Source organism: Daphnia pulicaria, chromosome 1 (genome assembly GCF_021234035.1).
Source record: "Daphnia pulicaria isolate SC F1-1A chromosome 1, SC_F0-13Bv2, whole genome shotgun sequence".
Taxonomy (NCBI): domain Eukaryota; kingdom Metazoa; phylum Arthropoda; class Branchiopoda; order Diplostraca; family Daphniidae; genus Daphnia; species Daphnia pulicaria.
This window is the reverse complement of record NC_060913.1, coordinates 21,337,473-21,359,734: the sequence shown is the minus strand read 5'-3', so window position 1 is coordinate 21,359,734 and position 22,262 is coordinate 21,337,473. Positions and strand designations below refer to the sequence as shown.

Genomic DNA, 22,262 nt, shown 5'->3' with positions numbered 1-22,262 from the left:
GTCCAGGACGTTGTCGGCTTCAATTCTATAACAAAGATAATCTGTCTGACCTGCAAGAAATCCACTCCATTCAGTATCTGACAAGATAGTGAGTGTGTTGACACCTGTAAAGGCAGAAGAAAGAAGGCAAAATATGAAAATTATTTTCTCCTCATAAGAAAAAATAATTGTTAACCAAAAAAAGAAATGAAGTTAACCAAACCTTATTTGTGTTCAGAGCATATTCAGAGTTCAGTTGGAGACCAGACCCCCACAGCTCAAGCAGAAGTAGCTGATGTGACACTTTCCTTTTTTTAAGTTTATTTCTTTGGAATACAAAAGGTATCTTGGCATTTTCAAAGACATGGCAGTTTTTTTTGTCTTTTTAAACTTTTCAATATCTAAAATTTGTCGGCCAGAATATGGATAAGACAACTTACAAGCTTTTAGAACTGTGTTTGGTGTTTAACACTGCAATCAAGTGTTTACACAACTTTGGTTTGGTCTTTAAAACACATTCTAAATGATGTGAGCCTTTTTAGTTTGAGCGTTTGAGCCACACTTTATTTAGTCTCGTGATTGTTCGGAGCTTTGGAGCATGTTCGGAGAAAAAATTCTACTAGAAATCTAGAATGCAGACGACGGTTTCATGGTTGACCGATTTTGTTATTTCCCTTTTAAAATTAATTCGCTTTTTTTACCAGCCCCGGCAGGCCGGCAGCCCGTTTCTTCCGTCAGCCGTCTCCCAAGAAAACGACTGTGAATTTAACAAAACCTTTGAAAATTTACAGTAACTTAGAAGACAAAATTAGTAAATTGTAAATTAGCGTAAAAACTACTATGTAACATGCAAGATGCAACCAGCCATGTAATGTACGATAGATGACTAACTAAATTAACAATAAACGTCGCTGTCTTTCATATGTATCGGGATTTTAAATTTATTTTTTTACTTTATTAGTCTAGCGTTACACTTAAATGAATTAAAAATAAAAATAACAAAACAAAAAAAGAGAAAGACTTTGAATAAACAAGACAGCTGATGCTACAAAATCTACGATTTCTTGGAAAGAAAAGAGGAAAACCAATTTGAAACAGTTCCAGACACGCTAGCAAATTTCTTTTGCTCGGATTTTTTCGAAGATGTTTCACTACTATGTGGATTTTCCTCATCAAATTCGCTCGCATTTTGGTCAGAACTCACCTCTACACAAGTGTGTTCATTTCCTGTCGCTAATGCATTAGCACAACGTTTTTCGCGATTTTCGGCTGACTTTGGATGGATGGGGACATTCGCGATGGAGGTGGGAGGATAACAACAGTCTTCTGCGCAACCTGTCAGATTTTCATGTATTTTGCTGTCGTGATTGACGCTGGTAGAATTTTCCTCCGTTGACTGATTTCTTTTTGTGTCGGTTTCTCCGGCTGTAGACTGTCGAATTGGGGGTTCGTTTCTACGAACTTCATTGTGGCTTTCACGCACAGTCGTGCTCTGTTCTTGACCACTTCTTTTATTAGGGGCAGCTGTGGACGGTCGCGTTAAGTATGAATCAAAAAAGTTCTGGCGATTATGTGGCGGCAACTTTGCACGGTTAGTAGGATTATGCTTAAAACTTCTTTTCCGTTGAGTGGCATGTCCGCTAGATTTGTCTGGAAATATTAGCGGAAAATTTGCCGATTTTGACTTAAGTGCCTCATCCACGTTATTTTCGTTAAACCAATTTTGCAGTTCAGTCAACGTCTGCAAACGAATTTCGTAGCCAGGTTTTTTTTCATCCGCAACACGACTTCTTATCAAACTAAAATACTCGTCCGGACTTGGTGAATGAGAACGCAAAGCCCCTGAATCCAGAACACGATCGCTTTTGTTAACTTTGTCCAGCAAGCTCATCACTTTTATTTTTTCTACCAGGTCTTGATGGCTTTTCCATTTAATGTCGGAATTGTTTCCGCACAGAGATTTATTTTCCAAGTTTTCAATGGTGACAAAGCAAACTTCTAGTTCTTTTTCAATTTCTTGGAGCGACTGTTCCAGCAGTTGGCGATTCCGGATAACTTGTCGGGTGGACTTCAAGTCGCATCCATTCATGCTTTCCAACATTGCAAAAAACGATTTGTAATTCCTTTGCCCCATGTTCCACATGATTTCCTTAATCTTAATACGAGAATCTTCCTTTTTTTCGTTGGAAGCGTAGAGGACTGAACTGTTGAATTGGTTGTACATGACGCCGGCCGACGGTGAAGTCATGGGGAAATGGGCGGCTCGGCAGGCCTCGACTACGGGCGGAGTGGAGTTATCAGCGAACGTCACCAGCAGTCGAATGTTCTCCTTGACATCTTTACCAAAGATTGACAGAACTGAATCAAGTACATAGCGTTGCGTAGGAGTCAGTCGACTATTACCCGAAGCAGCCACAAAACAAATGGCGTGAATTTGGTCGATTTTAAACCCTTGCCCTTGCTCAGTCAGGAAACGATGAATGCAACTTGTAATTTCCTTATCTCTTTCGATACCTCTTGTGTCTCCATAACCGGGCGTGTCGATCAGGGTGATTGAGTACGGAACGGTCATTCCTTCGCGGTGGTGGAGAGTGTAAGCTGTTACCGAGTCCGTTTGACTGTGGGCCTCATTTCTGACGACGGAACTGTCTTCACGGACGCATTCAAAACGAAACGGATCCTTCCACTGGACACCCAGGATGTAATTAATCATTCCGTTGATGAGCGTGCTCTTGCCGGATCCAGTGGCACCCATCAGTATAATTACTTTGTGGTTTTGACTGTTTTGTGACGACGAAACGGTGTCCCTTTGACCCGTTATTTCAAAATGTCGCAGGTTTTCACCGACTGATCTTTCCTTGATGTTGAGCTGGTAGACCATGGGCTGACCGTCTTTTTTTAGTTTGGCGAATTCTTCTTGCGTAAATACTTCGGCGATTTTCTTTTTCTCTGGCACACTTTGCTCGTTTGATATACTCCCCTGATCCATTGTGTGGCGGTCGATCGCCATTGAAGAGAGTTTTTCTTGAACTACAGCTGGGTTTTCGTCTTGATGGGACGACGTGTCTGCAACTGATGGATTCGTTTGCTTGTTTTCCGTTTCTGTTTTGCTGGGTGTGTTCTTATCTAGTTTTCCTTTGAATTTACTGAATTGGCCATTTCCCATGCGATCAGATTCGATTTCAGAGGTTTCTTTTGACTTTCGTTGCAAGTTCTCTTCCAGATTGCAATCCTGCGTTGTTGCTGTGCTGTTTTGACTCTTGTGACGGAGTACGTTTGGTGTGGTCCCCTGATCCATTCTGTGGAAGTCGATTTCTTTGTTAGGAACTTGGCCTTGAACTACAGCTGAATTTTCATCAACCTGACACGTTGATGAGTTTACAATTGATGGATTTGTTTGCATTCTCTTCGTTTGAATTTTGCTGGGCATGTTACTATCTAGTTTTTCTTCGCGCTTAATTAATTGGCCATATTCTAAGCGATCTGCTACGGTATAGGATTTTTTTGTGGATTGGCGTTGACAGTTCTCGTCCGTGTTGTTTTCCGTCATTGCCGCTATGTTGTTTTGTCCGTCAGAACTGAGTACCCCTTCTGAATTAACTTTGCTTGGTTCCATTTGATTGGACTTTTTTGTCAAATTTTCCGCAAGTATCTCGGTGGTTAATTGTGAACCATCATTTGATACTTTTCCCGCGTCTTTTGTATTGCCTATTAAGATAGACGAAGGTGGCACAGAAAGGTTCTCTGTTTCAGTTTGAATATGACACGTTAACTCTGTTTTGGATCCGTCCTCTGTTGTACTGAAGCACTGTTCTTCGGTGAGTTGGTGACGTTCTCGTTCAGTAGGGCCAAATTTATGAATACCTTCGTCTATATTTTTCGGTTGATGGCTAGGGTGTGATGAATCAAAATTTTTCTCTTCCCGTGATGTTGAAACAGACGAATTCGAAAGATAAGGCTGATCTTCTCTTTGGTTAATATTTTTTGATTCGTAAAAATATTTCAAGTTTTGAATTTCACCATCGTTAAATGGGGAGGAAGCAGTTACTAGTCCTATCAGATAAGGGGTGTTAGTATGGGAGGAAGATTCCAAATCAAACGATTTCAAACTTTCTTCAATGCATCTAAAACGATGTTCGCCAACAGCCAAAAATGGGAAAACAGGAAGTTTGAAAAAAGGATCTGGAGTTCCAATTAATTTCTGAATGCGCGCCAACAGTGGGTCTTTTACGTAGTCCATCTTTAACAAAAACACCTGTGCGAATTCTTCATTGGCTATTGGTTCCAGAGCTTTGCTCTCTGATAAATCGAACATTCTGAGTTTTATGTCTTTTAACAGTAAACACATCTTTTCAATATTAATTCGTCGTTTGAATAACCACTCGGCCATGTCATCAAACAAATCTGACATTTCTTCCATTTCACTTAAAACTTTTTCTGAAACTGGCGTCGAATAAAAATCAGTTTTATCCCATAGGTTTAACTTTTTTTCAAGTTTCGAAAGAAGATTAAGAAACTGATAAATCATTTTTTCGAATGGAGGGACAGAATCGATTAACGGCAATTTTGATATTTCAGAACTCTCTTTCTGAATATAAATAAACTGAGCTCTAATTAGTTCCTTTTCAAGGTTAAAATCGTTCTTCATTTCAAACAAAACTTGAGCTCCAATTTGGTCCGGAATGTATCTGAGAACAATTTCAATAGCTTGCCACTTGCTTCCGGCGAAATCTTTGTCAAAACCGACAGTTTCTCTTAGCCATTCACAGAACTGTTGGATTGAGCACTGCTTCTTTACCTTATCACTAAGACTGCAGTAATTTGTACAAATGACATTGGCTAACTCTTTTGGCTGTTCCTTCAATGAAATCGAATTCGGATTGATGGCCTCATCAATATAAGCTTTAGCTGCCATTTGCAGACTTTTTTCGGCGTTTTCTTTGGTTTCGCTCTGATCGAAGTCTCTCCGCATGGAACAGATGAACTCGGCTCCATAAACGACTTCTTCCACCAAATGTGTTGCTCTTCCTCCGGAAAATAATTGATACTCGTGCATTTTTGAATCGCTGAAATGTTTTCTGTTAATTGTTTTGGTGTATCGCTTTAATCGGAAGAAAAAATCAGTTTTAGCCACATTTTTGTCATCCTCTTTAGTTGAGCTGTTCTGTAAGAAGTAATCGTTGAACCACAAACAAGTTTCGTTCAATGCCCCGTTATTGATGCTGTGGTTGAAGTGCGAATTGATTCCTAGTATGTGACGTTTTAACTTGTCATCTGGTTTCAAGTAAAAACTTCTATTCTTAAAAGCTGAAACGGAACCAATGTTTTCGTTCAGCAAATCAACAGTTTTATCTGTCATACAAATTTAAAATTAAACATATAAATAATTAGTATCACTTACATATACTGTAGTACGTATAAATGACAAATGAATGGGGTTACGTTCAGACTACAGTACAGTATCTTGCAAGAAAACCTGACACTTTTGTCACCCGAAACGCTGACAAATTTGTCAGCTTTTTCTGCAAGATACTTTACATGTGCAGGCCTACCGTTTACCTGTTTATCCAAGCATTTTCCTCATCGGAAAACGAGTTCTGCACACTAGGGCAGTTATTTTAACTGAAATATGTTATACGGAACACTCGAAAGGGGCTGCTGTCTGAACGATACTTAATGGGAAACAACTATATGGCAAAGAAGAATTAACTGAGTAAATGAACACTGCTTACTTTGAAATAGTTTTCCAGTTACTTGACAAAATGCAAGATCAAAAATAAAATAAAACATTTTTTTTTTGTCAAAGATGATCCCAAAGTTATTTTATTCGTGCCCAGTGCGAATATTTCGTCATGGATTAAGCCATGGACGCATAAAAAAAATACATTCTAAATCTGCTATAGGACTATTACAGGTGAAACAAAATAATTTAAACTTCACGAAAAATAGCTTACTTTTCAAAATTAAGTCGTTTTTGTAGTTGTAGAGGTCTCCTACTTTCACATCACGACCAAGGGCCGATAACCGAATAGGTTTTTGAGTCATTCGTGAAATAGTTCGCTGTTCCATTTTGGAGAACCACTAAAAAGAAGGAATCAAACATTATTTGCAATGAACAGTATATATATCTTTATTGTGTTCAGTTTATTTTAGCGGACTGCAGCAGTCAAACCCACCTTTTTGTTTGGTGTAAACACTTGAAAGTTAAAAATGATCGATCAACAGTGTTGTTGGCTAGTTTAAAACCGTTAGAACGAAAAACACAAAAAGTCTATAAGAACAGCAGTCGTGGCTATTTTATGCACGACAATCAGTCCATTCTCCTATAAATCCAGGCCGCCGAATAAACATGCGTCATTTTTTATGATAGCTGGAGCTTGTTATTGCGAGTTTTTTTTTTATCTATAAGCGCTAGGTTTTGGGCAAATGTTCACTCCCACGGACATTGAGTGTCGACCTTTACTTTTACGATGCATGTTGCAACTGACATGCATCTCCTGCTTACACCGGCTTACACAACCACTAAAAACATAAAGCCGTTAGTAAATGTTCTTATCGTAACCTGGAATTTTAAGAAAGTCAACAAAGTCAAGAACGATGATAAACGAATAAGCAAACCAAAGTTCAGAGTGGAGTACTGGATTGGGAAACGTGGCGAGAAAAACGATAATTCCAAGCACTCAAACAGTCATAGAGGAGTAGACGGCATAAGTTCTAGTTATTAAAAATTGTGCTAAAAACCGTCAATTACTTAAACAGAATTAATAAAAATTATTATTTCGCATCAAAGCAAGAAAGAAAGACATGGCGGATAGCAAAGTGATTGAACGGCACGTCACCAAAATGGTCGTGTTAGGAGGCCGATTCCAACTGGGTTGCTTGTACGACTATCGAATCGACCAAACCCTTCCAGGTAAAAATAAAAGTTGAACTTAAGAGTGTATGATTTGTCTCACGTATATGAAGTAAAATTTTGTTAAATGAATAAGATCGGCAGTATTGGGCGTTGGATAATGTGGCATCCGCCACACGGATCGACGACCAGTTCAGGCTCGAATTGGAACTACCCGACTCTGAATCCACTAGCAACAAGTGGGAAAACATGGGCCTTGACGAACACCTCAAAGCCACCGTCATAGCTGGTCTTATTGAAAAGTACCGCGGTGCTGTTGGCTACCTGAATCACCGACAAGGACTGGCACAAGTCAGTCGAACATTAATTTGCCGGATTAGTAAATGGGAAGAAAATTTAGATATAACAACTATTCTTGACAATAAGACTCCACTTAATCATGCCTCTGGAGACGAAAAGCCATCGCCCAAATTGGAAATATGTCCAACCCACATTGTGGCTGGAATAACCTACGGAGCGGAAGCTTACTGCGTCCTAACGCAGGAGCTTAACGGCAACAAAGAAGACGAAGAGGCTCGAGAAGCTGCCGAGGAATACCTGTCAAACATAGCGGCCAAGATGGAAGAAGCTTTAAAAGAAAAGCAAAATTTAGCAGAGTTTAACGATCAGTTTGACAAAGCAGAGAAAAAAAAGTTGAACCGCTTGAAATGCCATTTATACGTTGATCTCCTTACTCCGGCTTTCCGTGAATGCAACGTCGTGGATGCCTACAAAAACTGTCTCAAACTCATCCAGCAAGTCCAAATATCTGATATTGGAAATACCAGCAAGATCGTCCCGATTGCCGTCCGCCTATTTCCTCTAAAAGTGATCATGGAACAAGCTGGTGGAGAATTGGGTGTACCATACGAATTCCAAGACGTCGACGGTGAATTAATAGTTCGTTGTTGCCATGTCTTGGACGAACTGGAGCGAGTCGATGCAAAGATTGAAGTCTTTCGTAACAGCAACAAAAAGGTCAGCTTGACATCTTTAAATCAGTTTGAAAAAACTTTAACTAAATACAAAGAAATCATGAAAATGAACTTTAAAAAAGGCATCGTGAAAGCCCGTCAAACTGGTGACGAGGAAGAGATAAAAAAGCTTGTCAATATTGCCGAAACTCACTCCCTTTTCAAACCAACTCAACTGAAACGTTGGCTTCGCTACAAACAGGCCGAGTTTGAAATGTCAAGAAAAATGTCGACGACCAACAAAATCGTCTTCTTGAATGACAAAAAACAACTCGAGAACGAACTGTGCGATTCGTTTGAAAAGAAATACGCTCTGGTACTGAGCATCCCGCCGCTGGATGAACGGACAAACGACATCCTATTGGAGATGAAAAATTACGTTGAAACCTACGAGAAATTAGTGGAAACTAGAAAGCGGACTAGCAGTGACGACATGGATGAATATAGCAGTGAGCCTGAAGATGATGACCTTCCGTGGCATATGATTCCACGAAAAGAGAAGCAGGTAATGATTAAAATCCGTGAGCTCGCCGCTCACATAGAAAAGAATAAACACCTGGAAGACAAAGTTCAGTTCTTAGTCTTATTTGGAGAGAGAGGAACCAAGAAACTCGTATGTCGCTATTCTTTGTATGAAGACGGACAACTGCTTAAAGACAACGTAAACCAATTGCCCCGGCCTCCTACAATGCTGCAAGTTTTCTCGGAGACCAGAAATACCAGCAAGGGAATGTCGAGCATCCAGCTGAAGTGGAATTGTGAAGACCTCGGTTTCCCGTGTCATTTTATTGTAGAATACCGGCAGAGTTCCGGTGCAAATTGGATACCAAAGAAAACGACAAAGCCGGGCGAGACTGAAATGAGGATCCCGTATAAAGTCGGATCGACTAATATGAAGATTAGAGTGGCGACCGACTCTTGCATCGGTCGAAGTGAATTTAGTGAAATGATCGACACAGAAACTGCCTTGGACTCTAACGAAAATGAAGAACTGGAACCTGAGAACGAATCGGAACGGATCTCTAATGACGGACAGGAAACAAGTGCTCCAAGTAACGAAGTTCATTTGACGCCACTAGCCAGCAGTGAGATGCGTTTCGCTGAAAGGATTGCGAAAAGCTGTACAAGTATCGGGAAGCGAAACGGAATGGATGTGTTGAATGTACCACTGATCAAATGCAATGCTGGGCCAAGTACATCCGGCCAACGATTTGCATTCAACAAAACCGACAGTTATAAAGGAAAGATGCAACACAAAACGATCCTGATTATGGGCGCCACCGGTTCCGGCAAGACGACGCTCATCAACAGCATGATCAATTACATTTTCGACGTGCAGTGGGAAGACCCGTTCCGTTTCCAGCTGATCCAAGAACAGGTGACCGGAAGTTCGAAAGCTGAGAGTCAGACGAGCCGCATCACGGCTTACGACATCCATCACGCGGAGGGATTCCGCATCCCTTACTCTCTGACTATCGTCGACACGCCCGGCTACGGTGACACCAAAGGCCTCAACCGGGACCAGGAAATCACCGACATGGTTCGCAAGTTTTTCGAAGACGACAGAGGCATCCAGGAATTGGATGTGATCGGCTTTGTCGTTCAAGCTAGTCTTCCTCGTTTGACACCAACTCAGAAATATATCTTCGACTCGGTGCTCTCCATCTTTGGCAAGGATGTGAAAGAGAATATCAACTTTTTGTTAACGTTTGACGACTGTCAGTTACCGCCTGTGTTAAAGGCCATTACTGAGGCTGATCTACCCTATGCGACAGACCCTCAGACTGGCGATCCTGTCCATCACAAATTTAACAATTCCAGCTTCTTTTGTTTTAACTCGCCTGACAGCGAAGAGACTGATGACGATAATTACTTCGATCACTTCTTCTGGGAAACAGGAATGGAAAATTTCCAGCGCTTTTTCACCGTTTTAGCTACGATGAATACAAAGTCTCTTGCATTAACAAAACAAGTGCTTGACGAGAGAAAGCGGCTGGAAGCGACAGTGGACGGACTCCAGCCGCTCATCAAAATCGGATTGACCAAGATGGAAGAGATGAGGAAGACGAAAATGGTGATCGCCAACAGCCAAGCGCAAATCGAAGCCAACGAAAACGTCCACTTCGAGGTCGAGGTTACTAGGCCAAAAAAAGTTGACATTCCAGCCGGCCAGTATCTAACCAATTGCAACAAGTGCCACGTAACATGCCACAATCCGTGCTCAATCCCAAACGACGAAAGGAAAGTCAAATGTGCTGCCATGGATCATTCCATGCCAAAAGAAACTCGCACCTGTAAAATTTGCCCGAAAAAGTGCATCTGGAACATGCACTCCAACCAATCGTATAGGTGGGAATATGTCAAAGAGAAGCAGGTCACCTCATCAGGCGCCATTAAACAAAAATACGAATCAGAACTAAAGAAAAAGCTAACAGCCAAGGAGTTGGTGGAAATTCTGGAGAAGGACGTCGAGGATAACAACAAAATTGTACTGGAACGAGTCGACACTGTTACTCAATGCATCAAGAAGCTGGATGAGATCGCCCTGCGTCCGAATCCTTTCTCAACGCCCGAGTACATCGATTTGATTATAACCACCGAGCAGCGGGAAAAAGGTGTCGGCTACAAGGATAGAATCGAGAGTTTGGAAAAATTGCGCGAAATGGCCATCATTACCAGTAAAGTGAGGAATAAAAAAAATTTACTGAGCTTGGACGAAAAAGACGATGAACTTGGCGATGGCACGGTAGATCATGACGATCATTATCGGGCCTCCGTGCATAGCCAAGTTGATCAGGACATTTTCGAAAGTTCTTTTATATATAATTGAAAGTTTTTTATGATCAATCCATCCGATAAAATTCCATCATTAAATGAATGTCATGTTTCAAAATTCTTCCTTTTTTAATTGCTTTATTTCATTCGTCAATATCTCTGTTCGAGCGTCCTAGTAGAAATGTAGAAAAGTTTTAAAATGGTACCCCTTTCGTGGATTTTAAAATCGATTAAAATAAAAATAGTTGCTACTTAACCTGAACTGAAACAGGATGGGGATTGAGTAAAACATGTGTAATCTTATGTAGCAATAATAGATTTAACTGATAGGAGAACTTGTGCAACGACGTTATTTTTTAAAAATCGTCAAACAATAAACGTATTGTTTTTTGGTGGCGTGACCCTCTATTTAGTTTTCTTATCGCTATCCGATCGAACGAACTCAAAATGCGTCGCTTTTTTTTACTTAACAAACAAAATTTAACGAACAAATAAGTGACGTCATTACTTCCTAGAAAATTCTAAGGTCCATCGTTTCGACATCAGTCAGACTTGAGCTCCAATTGAAAACGCTTTTAATTTTCAGCAGTTAAAACACCGACTCGCCGGCAGTCGAACACTGAGCTACTTCTTTGTTCGTCACCGTTCATCACGTTAAGTTTGCAATTATACATTTTGGTTGTCAGTCTGGCCTGGTCTTGCATTTAGTCGGACAGACACAAACAGTACGCGATGAGCCGATCTAATTGCACTAAAATACTAGCTTTGGGAAACCAATACACCATAGGAACTCTTTACAATTACGTCGAGGATATCATCGTTCCAGGTAAGCAAGCTGAAGTCTTAAATTATGTTTAAAAAGGCTGTCAACTAATTTTGGGTGTACATATTCAACTGCGAGCAGATATCTACTTATGGGACCCAGATGATTTGCCTCGACTCAAAGTAGTTAATAAGGTAAGCAAAGAAAGTGTTAAAGTTCACCCGGTGGAGGCTGATGAGCAAAGCAATAACTGTAGAGGAAATGAAGATGCCAAAGTTGAGGAGGAGCCGTGGTTGACTCGTTTGGGAATGGACGACCATTCTGCAATGAGTTTAATGGCCGGTGTTTTGCCCGCGACATCTTTTGGAGGAGCTTGGCAATATGTGGCCGATAGAGTTACTGATAATCTACGTGACTCCGAAATGGTGATTCATTGCTACTGCTCCAGTAAGAAAGTCCAGGTCGACCCAATTGGGCTAGACATCATCTGCCGGCCTAAAAAACTGATCGAGTCCAAGGCCACTCATGTCGTCGCGGGCCTCATTTACGGTCAGGAATCTTTTTGCATTTTCTCTCACCAACAAAACCCAAATTCAAAAATTGAGACGACAGATGACGAAAGAATGAACAATTATGCCAACTTCTTTCGCAAAGGCCTCTCGGATGACCAAAGTCTACAAGAGTTGGAAGAAGAATGTAAAGAGGAAGACGACGGCCGTCCACTTTTCCCACCTGATTTGAATTGCACTCTTTATACACACATCAAAGGTGGAACAAACCGGACATTGAAGCCCGTTGCCGAACAGTACGAAGTTTGCAGAAAGATGCTGCATGTGATGCACGAAGACCGGGATGTCCCTTTAAAAGTATTGCTTTACCCACTTCACAAGCTACTGCCGAACGAGGCAGGTATCATTAAATTTCCGGAAAATCAGACGGGCAAGTCTCGAGAAAATGAAGTTGGCATAACCCACGAAGTTGTAATTCTTTGCCAGAAAATGTGGAACCGTTTGAAATGTGTTCGTTTAGAAATTGACGCATTAACGACAGAGCTAAATAAATTGAAGTACTACCAATGGATCCCAGCAAACGTTTTCAAAAACGCACAAGTTTATAGTCAATGTTTCAGTACCTTTACATCGGCTTTAAATAAGGAATGGCATGAAATGACCCTTTCCATCCGAAGAGGTGATGACAAGAAGGAAACAAAAATGATAACAATGGTTGAAATTGCCGAAAGAAAATCGCCTTTCGTTTCAAAAAATGTTGAAGATTGGCTAAAATATCAAAACCATCAAATGAAGACTTTCGAGATGTTGGCCAAACTGCCTGGTGTGTGCGTCTTATCGTCAGCAGATCAACTGGAAAGAAACATTAAAAGTAAAGGGCGGAATCAGTTCGCCGTAGTTCTCCATTTACCAAGTCTTAAGGGACAGTCAGACATTTTAATCCAAAAAGTAATCGATTACGTCGAATTTTCTAGTAAATCACATCCACCTGGATTTGGGATTCCTTGGTTTCAATGTGAAACAATGCTCGATTCAATTGCTGTAAACCAACGACGGATTTTCTCTTTAAGTCCAGTTTTTTCAGACTGGATAACATGCCATAACAGTGACACCACCGATGCCCAGTATTTCGTCTTTTATGACGAACGGCCCGTTTCCGGTGAAGGATTACCTGTCATCCGATTGTACGAGTGTGGTTCAGGAGAAATTCTGTCCATGAATTTTTCCATCCCCAAAACTCCCGGGGAAGTCACGGTAAATAAGAATCGGCGAGGTGTAATAAAACTAAGCTGGACGGCCGAAGAAACGAAAGATACGAGCTTCCTGTTACAGTACCGAAACGTCAATAAATCTGATGAGTGCTGGAAATCTATTCAACATTCTTCAAATGAAATCACAATGGATTGCCTGCAGTCGGATGAGAGTTACTTGTTCCGGGTTGCTAGACTGACACAGGGAGGTAAAAGTCCATTCGGCCCAATCAGCTCTGAGATAACAATCGATCCGGTTTACCAGCGGCCAACAGATCTCCAGTGTATTTCCGTGACCGACACAAGTATCACCATCGCCTGGGACAATGAGATTCCAGAAGAAGAGGAAGATTTTGACCAATTTTACGATTTAAACGGATTTGTACGAGAAGAAGAAAATGAAAAATTATTTAACATGACTGGTTTCTTGATTGACTGCTGGGAAAATGGTAATCGGGAATCCACCCTAATACGACGGTTAACATCGGACAATTTAATTAAACTTGAACCTCTCATTGCTGATAGGCTCTATTGCATTCATGTTAAAGTCGCCTACACGGACTCATTCCATTCGAAATTCTTCAGTTCTCCTTCTCACCCGATTTTGCAAGCGAGGACATTGCGAGTCGCAGAACGAGCGGTGCATATCGTCCGTCGCGTTAGTCAAAAGAGTCCCGGGAGCTCTTCGATTGATACCTACAATTTACCACTCAAGAAAGTTAACGATGCCAAGACGCAAGGTGTCGGTCGTTACATATTTGGTGAAAAAAGTGTTCTATCATTTGCCGGCAATCACAGGAAAAGGACAATTCTGATGGTGGGAGCCACTGGGTCAGGAAAGAGCACTCTGATCAACGCATTGGTCAATTACATGCTGGGCATCGAATGGAACGATGACTTCCGCTTCAAATTGATCGATGAGCCGGACACGAAATCGCAAGTGCACAGCCAGACGGAGCTGGTGACCACCTACGACCTGTACGAAATGAAAGGGTCCCGGTTGGGCTATTCTCTGACAGTCGTGGACACGCCGGGATTTGGCGACACGCAGGGACTGGAGCAAGACAACAAGATTATGCGACAAATTGAATCCTATTTCAAGTGTAAGCATGGGATTCAGCAATTAGAGGCCGTCTGCTTAGTTGTCCGCTCATCACTTTCTCGGTTGACGTCCACAGAAAAATATATTTTCGATTCCATCTTGTCTATTTTTGGCCAAGACATCAAGGACAATATCCGTCTGATGGTGACATTTTCTGACAACGCAGAACCACCCGTCCTGGAAGCCATTAAAATAGAAAATATTCCGTGTCCTATTGATCCAGCAACTGGAGCGATACTTTATCACAAATTAAATAATTCCGTTTTCTTCGAGACGAACAAGAGTGACCGTGACAGAAATAGACTAAACCAAACCTACTTCAATATAGCCGTTAGGGGTTTCAAGAAATTCTTTAATGATTTGGGTCAAATGGAGACAAAGTCTTTGACACTGACCCGTGAAGTTCTCGAGGAGCGAAAGCGACTCGATCTTCTTGTTGAAGGCCTTCGAACGAAAACTGAAATCAAGTTGACACAAGTCGACGAACTCGAAAAAATTAAAGATGCTCTAAAAGAAAATCAAGATCAAATGGAAGCCAACAAAGATTTTGAATTTGAAGTCGAGTTTCTCGTTCCAAAGGCGACGGACATTAGCGGGACAGGCCAATTTACAACCAACTGCCAAACGTGTCGAACAACTTGTCACTTCCCTTGTCGGCAGGCCAGCGACGAAAAGAAGCAACTTTGCTCTGTCATGGATTCCAGTGGTACATGCATGATTTGCAAATGCCCCTGGAATGTTCACTTCAATCAAAAGTACAGGTACGAAATGGTCAAAGAGAAAGTCAAGCGTTCATCGGACGCCATCCGGAAACAGTACCAAGGAGCGGCAGATGAGACACTAACGAATGAGCAGCTGCTGGAAAACATCAAGAAAGAGATTGACGAGCATGAGAAACAACTGTTGGAGCTTACGAAAGCCACTTATCAACATATTCGGCGTCTAAACGAAATTGCCTTGCGACCTTATTTACTTTCTACGTCAGATTACATCGACCTGTTGATTAAAACTGAGAATCAAAATCCTCGCTCATGTCATCAAAGAATTTCCACGTTGCAAAAGCTCCGCCAGAAATCCGAGATCAAAACGAAATTGATACAAGAACAGCAGAAATCCCTTATCAAATCCCAATAGGTAAAATTGTTGAAATCAATTGTTGAATCGAAAATATTAAATACTTCTTGTGAATGCTTTTTAAAAATTCAATTTCTTTTAATAAATGAATAGCTTATACAATAAAATTTAGGGATATCATGAGCCAGAAAAACAACAATGAGCGACTAGCTAAATAGTTTAAATGAGTTAACCCAAAACACATTATTAAAAAAAAAGACGGAAGGAAAGACGGTGGGAGGAGAAATATAAGCTGTCGATTCGCGACATGCCTTGCTTTCCCCTTTGCTGGTCGATCAATTAAAAAACTAGTCAATACCCAAGTTAATTCAAAGTTTGCTTATTCGATTTCAATTATAGATTTCCACAGGCGTGGATGGGTACTGGAAATTGGGCTAAAAGCCACGCAATTCAAGTTAAAAGTGAAAATTCTTTACGAATTGTCATAGAACCCTGCCCCGTTCTACTATGTGCATCCTCAAGGATCACTGAAATACGAACTATATCGTTGTCAAAAATGAAGAATGTAACACAAATAGCAGGGAGAATCAAGTGTGGCGGGAGCTATGACTGCCCAATTTTTAGTCAAGAAAAGGAGGGACTACCATGCGTTGGTGAGATTACACGTCAACAGGAAACTGGTAGAACAATAAAAAAGAAAATTCTATTATACAACGTAAGTAACTACATTCGACCCTAAGGGTGTAGACGATATATTTAGCTCTTTAAAGCTCTTTTTCCTCGCTACATACAACGCCCCTTTTTCCCCAGACTTTTTCTAGCTCTTATACGGGGATGTCGTCGCAAAATTTCCCTCGCGCCCCGAGGAATCCACGTGTCGAATACGTTCGCGTCGACAGGTTAACAAATGGGCTTATTCGTGAAGCAGAAAGTTGGAATAATTCCCGTGTGTTTTTTTACCCAAATCGTTACGTCCCAGACGAAAGAGAGAGATTTGACCGTCCCATCTATCGTGAAAGATCGCCCTTGAGACGCGCATTCGAAACCGCCTACCCACGTAACGAAAATCCGTATCGCCAGTATTTTAACGAGGGCGACGCGTGGGGCCAGCCACCAGTTCAAGATCCTTACGTTCGTGATCACGCCAGAACGTACGGCGCTTATTTCGAGTGCGAGCAGGATCCCCGGTCTTACCCGACTCATAGTGAATTCGTGCCAGAAGATGAATTTTATGAAGATACGCCAAGAGATGACGACGGGGCAGAATACGAAGACGAAGAGGGAGAGATTGATCATGGTCGCCCTTGGCGGCCACAGAGTAGCGTCCGTTTTGCCACTGAGGAGCTATCGTTACCCGTTAGAAAAATAGCGGCGGCAAGCGGTGTACCGACCGCCTTGGAAGGGGCTCAGGCAACAGCAGGCCCATCTAACGCAGGCCAGAGTGTGGAAACCAGACAAGAAATAGAAGTGGTTGCGGTCGTTAACGTCCCGTCCCCACCAACGTCCCGTCCAGTACCCAAAGCGATCTGCGAGAAAATAGCGTCACTTTTATCGGTTGGCGTTTCAACTGAGCAGTCGAAGTTAAATTCTAAAGAATTTCCGTTAGCGTATGAGGTTACGGACTTTTCTCTTATGCCTCCCAAGCTAGACGCATGGATGAGCCGCCGGTCCAAGGATAAAGGCGTTCTTAAATCGGTCAGTGCTAGGGAGGAAGCGTTAGTTCGAACCCAGCTCAAAATTATGGACATCGGTCCCCCGTTGATCGACCTTTATTCACGGCTCGCAACGTTGGAAGAAGCCACGGCAAGTAGTTTGCGTCGCTCAGTCCAGGCGGCCCTGCAGCAGTGGGGCCGTGCGTTCGCCCACATCTCCAAGAAACGCCGTGAGTCCGTCGTACACTTCACGGACCCCAGAGTTGATTATCTGCTGAAAGATGACAACTGCTTTGCAACCGGTAAGGAGGCCCGCGAGCTCCTTTTCACCGGCCGTTTCCTTGAAAGGATGCTGACCGAGGCAAATCAAGACGAGACGCTAGCTAGAAGAGACAAGGCGGTGGCTGCCACAGACCGAAAGAATTCATTTTGGTCGACCAGACGTGACCAACAGATACCTCCACCAACACGCCATACTCACTACGGCGTGCCACATTTTGATCGTGGTGGTAAACCGAGAGGACGGAGAGGAGGTGGCGATCCCAGAGGCGGTCGTGGACGCGGGAATCCCAACCCAAGAAGGTATGAGTTATCTCGCCCATTTATAAATGTAACATCTTCAATAGACATCAAAGTCGGTGCCAGATTGAGCTCGTTCGCTGATCATTGGTTAGCGGTGACTGACGACCCCTGGGTTTTAGACACAGTAGCGGAGGGTCTTAGAATAAATTTTATTTCCGAACCTTTGCAACGCTCATCACCTTGTGACGTTTCCATGTCTGAGGAAATGCAAGCTGTGTGTAAGACGGAAGTGGAAAGTCTTTTAAAAAAGGGGCAATTGAGGAAATCACGGATGGATCGGCCGGTTTTGTCTGTTCTTTCTTTTGTGTACCAAAAAAGACGGGAGGGCCTAGGCCAATCGTCAATCTTGAACCGATCAACAAATTTATTGTTTATGAGCACTTTAAGATGGAAAATTTAGAAACTGTCCGTTTTTTAGTTAGAAAAGGGGACTGGTTTTTAAAATTAGATCTCAAAGACGCGTATTTGACCGTGCCTGTTCATAACTCCCACCAAAGATATCTACGATTTCAATGGGGAGGGCGTGTTTTTCAGTTTAAATGCATGGCCTTTGGTCTTGCCCCAGTCCCTAGAATCTTTACAAAGCTTTTGAAAGTTGTCGTTGCCTTTTTGAGGAAAAGAGGGATCAGACTAGTACTCTACCTTGACGATTTCCTGATTATGAATGAGACTGAGGAGGGGTTGCGCGCCGATTTAAAAACCACTCTAGGCATTTTAGAATCTTTAGGTTTCCTTATCAATTGGGACTAGTCTACCACCATTCCCTCAAAATGTATCGAAAATCTAGGGATGATTGTAGATTCAGAAAGACTGTCCTTTTCATTACCCGCGGCCAAGGTGCAAGATGTGATGGGCATGTGTAAAAAAGCATAAGCCGAAGGTGAGGTTTCATTACGCAAGGTTGCGTCTATTCTCGGGAACTTTACATGGGCTATTCCAACAATTCCCTTCGCACAATCCCATTACAGAAGTATGCAAAACTTCTATATTACAGAGTCAAAGAGGGTGGGAGGTGACCTGAATGTTAAATGTACTCTCTCTTCTGGTTCAGTACTAGATTTGAAGCGCGTTGAATGGCAAAGATTTTTCCCAAAAATCCCTGACATTGAGATTTTTTCGGACGCGTCTATGTCCGGCTGGGGTGCAGTTTGTGATGGCGTTGTGATACGCGGTCCTTGGACAACTGCACAGACTTCGTTACATATTAATCAGTTGGAGCTTACTGGAGCTCTCTACGCTTTACAATCATTCGCCGGGGAAGCGCAGGGCCTTTCCATTCGAATATACCTTGACAACTCAACGGCCGTGTGTTACATAAACAGGGGAGGGGAAACCAGGTCAAGCGAATTGACGACCACAGCTAAGAAATTAACCGAATTCTGTGAGATGCGAAATATCTTAATAGAAGCTGTCATTTCCCGGAGTAAGGAATGTGGAAACCGATAGAGAGTCACGTTCTGAGTGCGATTCCAGCGATTGGTTATTGGATCGCTCGGTCTTCAGGAATTTGAGTTGCGTTTGGCCGTCTGACATTGACCTTTTCAGTTCTCACTGGAACGCGCAGCTTCCGTCTTTTGTATCTTGGCGTCCACAACCGGGCGCCAGCGCGGTTAACGCCTTCTCATTGAATTGGTCCAATCATTCCGGCTATGCATTTCCCCCCTTTTCCTTAATACCTAAATGCCTAGAAAAGCTCAGGAGAGAAAATGCTAATTTGGTTCTCATTTGTCCAGTCTGGCCAGCTCAACCGTGGTTCCCGATTCTCCTGGAGTTGGCATGCGATGTGCCGCTTCTCCTCCACTCATCTCACAATCTGCTGGTATCAGCGACAGGCGTAGCCCATCCACTGCTTCAAACCGGCTACCTCCAGTTAGCCGCGTGGAAGTTATCCGGCAAGATTTCCGAAGGGAGGGATTTTCGGAATCTTTGGTCAGCCTACTTTTGGCCGGAAACCGTACCTCAACACACTCGACATATGAATCGGCGTGGATAAATTGGGTTTATTGGTGTTCTCGACGGAACGAGAATCCCCTGTCGGTCCCTATAGCGTCGGCCTTAGAGTTTATAGCGGGGTACCGGGAGGGAAGATCTTATAGTTCGCTTAATGTCCATAGGTCTATGTTATCAAAGACTCTACCTCCCATAGACGGTCACCCAATTGGGATTCACCCACTCGTTAAAAATCTCCTCAATGGATGTTACAATTTGAATCCCCCCAAACCTAAGTACAATTGCTCTTGGGACCCATCCGTCGTCATCCAGTTCATGGCTACACTCGGTAGTAATGATCATATATCCCTTCCCTTATTTAAAAAAAAACGACGGTATTGCTTGCCTTGGCGTCACTTCTCCGCGTTTCGGAACTTGTCGCTATCAATTTTCATTCTATTCAATTTTCAGAAAGCGATGTTAATTTCAATCTTCTGAAACCAAGAAAAGCTCAACACGGTGAACCCTTACAAACCATCACAATTCCCTCCTTATCTGACCCGAATTGCTGTCCAGTTCAGGCTCTTAAGGCTTATGTCAATCGTACGACACCACTCAGGGAAAACTCAAACATTAATCAGCTATTTATATCGTTCATTGCACCTCATGGAGGTTTAATGTCCAACACTATGAGTAGATGGATTCGTCTATCTCTAAAATTATCAGGAGTGGACACATCAGTATTCAAAGCCCACTCGACAAGGGGGGCAGAAGCCTCGAAGGCATCAGCGTCCGGCGTCCCTATCGATCAGATATTGAAAGCTTGACACTGGAGATCAGAATCCACTTTCAGTAAATTCTACAAGCGCACAGTTGCTCCTTCAATTGTCCCGGCGGTTTTTTCAACCTAACAATCAGGTTTTTTAAATGTTCATAAATTGTAACTACTTTGAAGTCACCCTTAGGGTCAAAAGTAGTTACTTTCGTTGTATAATTGTAAATTACCAGAGGGATCGCTCAGCGATCCCGAAAGGTAATTTGAATTATAGTAGAAATAACGGATTGAGACTCAATCCCACCCACCCAACCCGCCCATAATTCCGTTTGTTACTATTTATTTCATTGATGTATTTAGACGAGGAATGAGCAATGTTCTGGAATAATGAAAGCTCTCGGCGCCATACCATCATCCATGCCATCCATACCATACTCTGGCCTCTAATACCTCCCATGTACCTGTGGTTCCAACACCATCCGCGAGTGGCGCCATGGGAACGAAGATACCATCAGCATAGTCCGTGTTCGGAACCTCTTTGCCGGAATGCCAGCCCCGTCTTTTGATTCCTTTGCCAAGCAGCATTGTTTTCTTGCAAATATTTGTTATATTCGTGTTTGGAGCCTTTTTTCCGGAATGCCGTTTTTTTTGCCAAACAGCAGCTATCATAATCTTATGTTGTGTCAGAATTTTTTTGTATCTACTGTTTGTATTTCTCGCAAACTGCAATATTTCTTTTGTTTGAGCTCCCTCGCTCCATTTGTTGTATTTCGCCCGTTATCTTATGTTCTTGAATCACCTTGGAAAAAGTCTGAGGAAAAAGGGGCGTTGTATGTAGCGAGGAAAAAGAGCTTTAAAGAGCTAAATATATCGTCTACACCCTTAGGGTCTCGATCCGTTATTTCTACTATAATTCAAATTACCTTTCGGGATCGCTGAGCGATCCCTTTGGTAATTTACAATTCAATGCAAATGGGAAACGGTCATGAAATCCAATCTCCAGCCGAGGACACGTTAGGGGTATACCAGGAAACGCAATTTTGCAGTTGAGACAGGTCAGACAGGGGCTGCACAGCAAACCTCTACTGCTTTCGCATATTTGACAATAACCCTGTATGATGTCTGAACAAATACATGTGTAAATGAGACATACAGTATCTTCCATAAAAATCCGACTACCCTTTTTTTAAAAAATGCCGCCTATCGGTTCGCGGCAGAACTACATGATGTAACCAGACAGTTAGGGTATGGGGTAATATTCTAGAAACAGACAAAGGCTTAATTTCCATGACAACGAGACAGCCTTTAAGGCATTTAACTCTGAAGCACATGGCCTTGATTAAGGAGAGGTTGGGTCACGTTGCCGCAAGCCTTCCAAAACAATTTTCCATTTTGCCTGGCTTTTTCGCTTTTTCGCTCAACTTTGTGGGAGTAAAAGAGGAAGGGTTGTTGCTATGGCGACCAAACACGTGTTTGACTATTCGCGCCCAATACTTGCATTGTTCTTCAGATATAAAAGCGGATGGGGGGATAAAAAGTCAATTAATCAGTAGCAATGTTTCGTGAGAACCGTTCGAAAAAATTAACGGCTGGTGAAAGAGCCGCAGTCGTAGCGTTAAGTCTGTCTGGGCACTCCATCAACCAGATTTCTCGACAAATTGGTTGTGGCAGGGCTACCGTTGTGCTCTGGAAGGATCGTTTTGATCAAACTCAAGACGTGCAACGAAAAGTCGGATCCGGTAGACCGAAAATAACCAATCCTCGACAAGACCAACGGATGTTCAACGCTGCCCGTAATAAACCAATTACAACTTCTAAGGAAATATCGGGTATTTTAATTTTTGTATTCAATGTTTGCTTTCTGCGTTCAATAACTGTCTTATTATTGAATGCAGAAGCTGCTGGTGTGAATGTTAGCATTCAGACCGTAATCCGCCGAATGAAAGAAATTAACCTTCGTCCAAGACGCGCGGTTAGAGAGTTTTTCTTGACGGAGGCACACGCTG

General features: G+C 42.4%; 3 protein-coding genes and 1 pseudogene across 4 annotated transcripts; 3 read left to right on the top strand and 1 right to left on the bottom strand.

The window, feature by feature from the left end:
• Positions 1-529: 529 nt before the first annotated feature.
• On the bottom strand, positions 530-6,307 carry LOC124326104. Of its 2 annotated transcripts, XM_046784748.1 has the most exons (4): positions 6,156-6,307; positions 5,934-6,060; positions 1,184-5,331; positions 530-736 (listed from the first exon to the last, which is right to left on the bottom strand). In XM_046784748.1, exons 2-4 carry the CDS (start codon positions 6,046-6,048, stop codon positions 677-679), a joined length of 4,323 nt encoding a protein of 1,440 aa, XP_046640704.1. In that variant the 5' UTR covers positions 6,049-6,060; positions 6,156-6,307; the 3' UTR covers positions 530-676. The 2 variants fall into 2 exon arrangements, with proteins under 2 accessions (XP_046640704.1, XP_046640695.1); XM_046784739.1 differs by lacking the exon at positions 530-736 and having other exon boundaries at positions 989-5,331.
• Positions 6,308-6,640: 333 nt separating this feature from the next.
• On the top strand, positions 6,641-11,014 carry LOC124321020. Its single transcript, XM_046783936.1, has 2 exons — positions 6,641-6,892; positions 6,969-11,014. Exons 1-2 carry the CDS (start codon positions 6,784-6,786, stop codon positions 10,673-10,675), a joined length of 3,816 nt encoding a protein of 1,271 aa, XP_046639892.1. The 5' UTR covers positions 6,641-6,783; the 3' UTR covers positions 10,676-11,014.
• A 169-nt stretch (positions 11,015-11,183) lies between these two features.
• LOC124321017 lies at positions 11,184-21,141 on the top strand. Its single transcript, XM_046783931.1, has 3 exons — positions 11,184-11,446; positions 11,525-17,552; positions 20,617-21,141. Exons 1-2 carry the CDS (start codon positions 11,353-11,355, stop codon positions 15,376-15,378), a joined length of 3,948 nt encoding a protein of 1,315 aa, XP_046639887.1. The 5' UTR covers positions 11,184-11,352; the 3' UTR covers positions 15,379-17,552; positions 20,617-21,141.
• On the top strand, positions 16,153-19,550 carry LOC124321021 (annotated as a pseudogene).
• Positions 21,142-22,262: the final 1,121 nt, after the last annotated feature.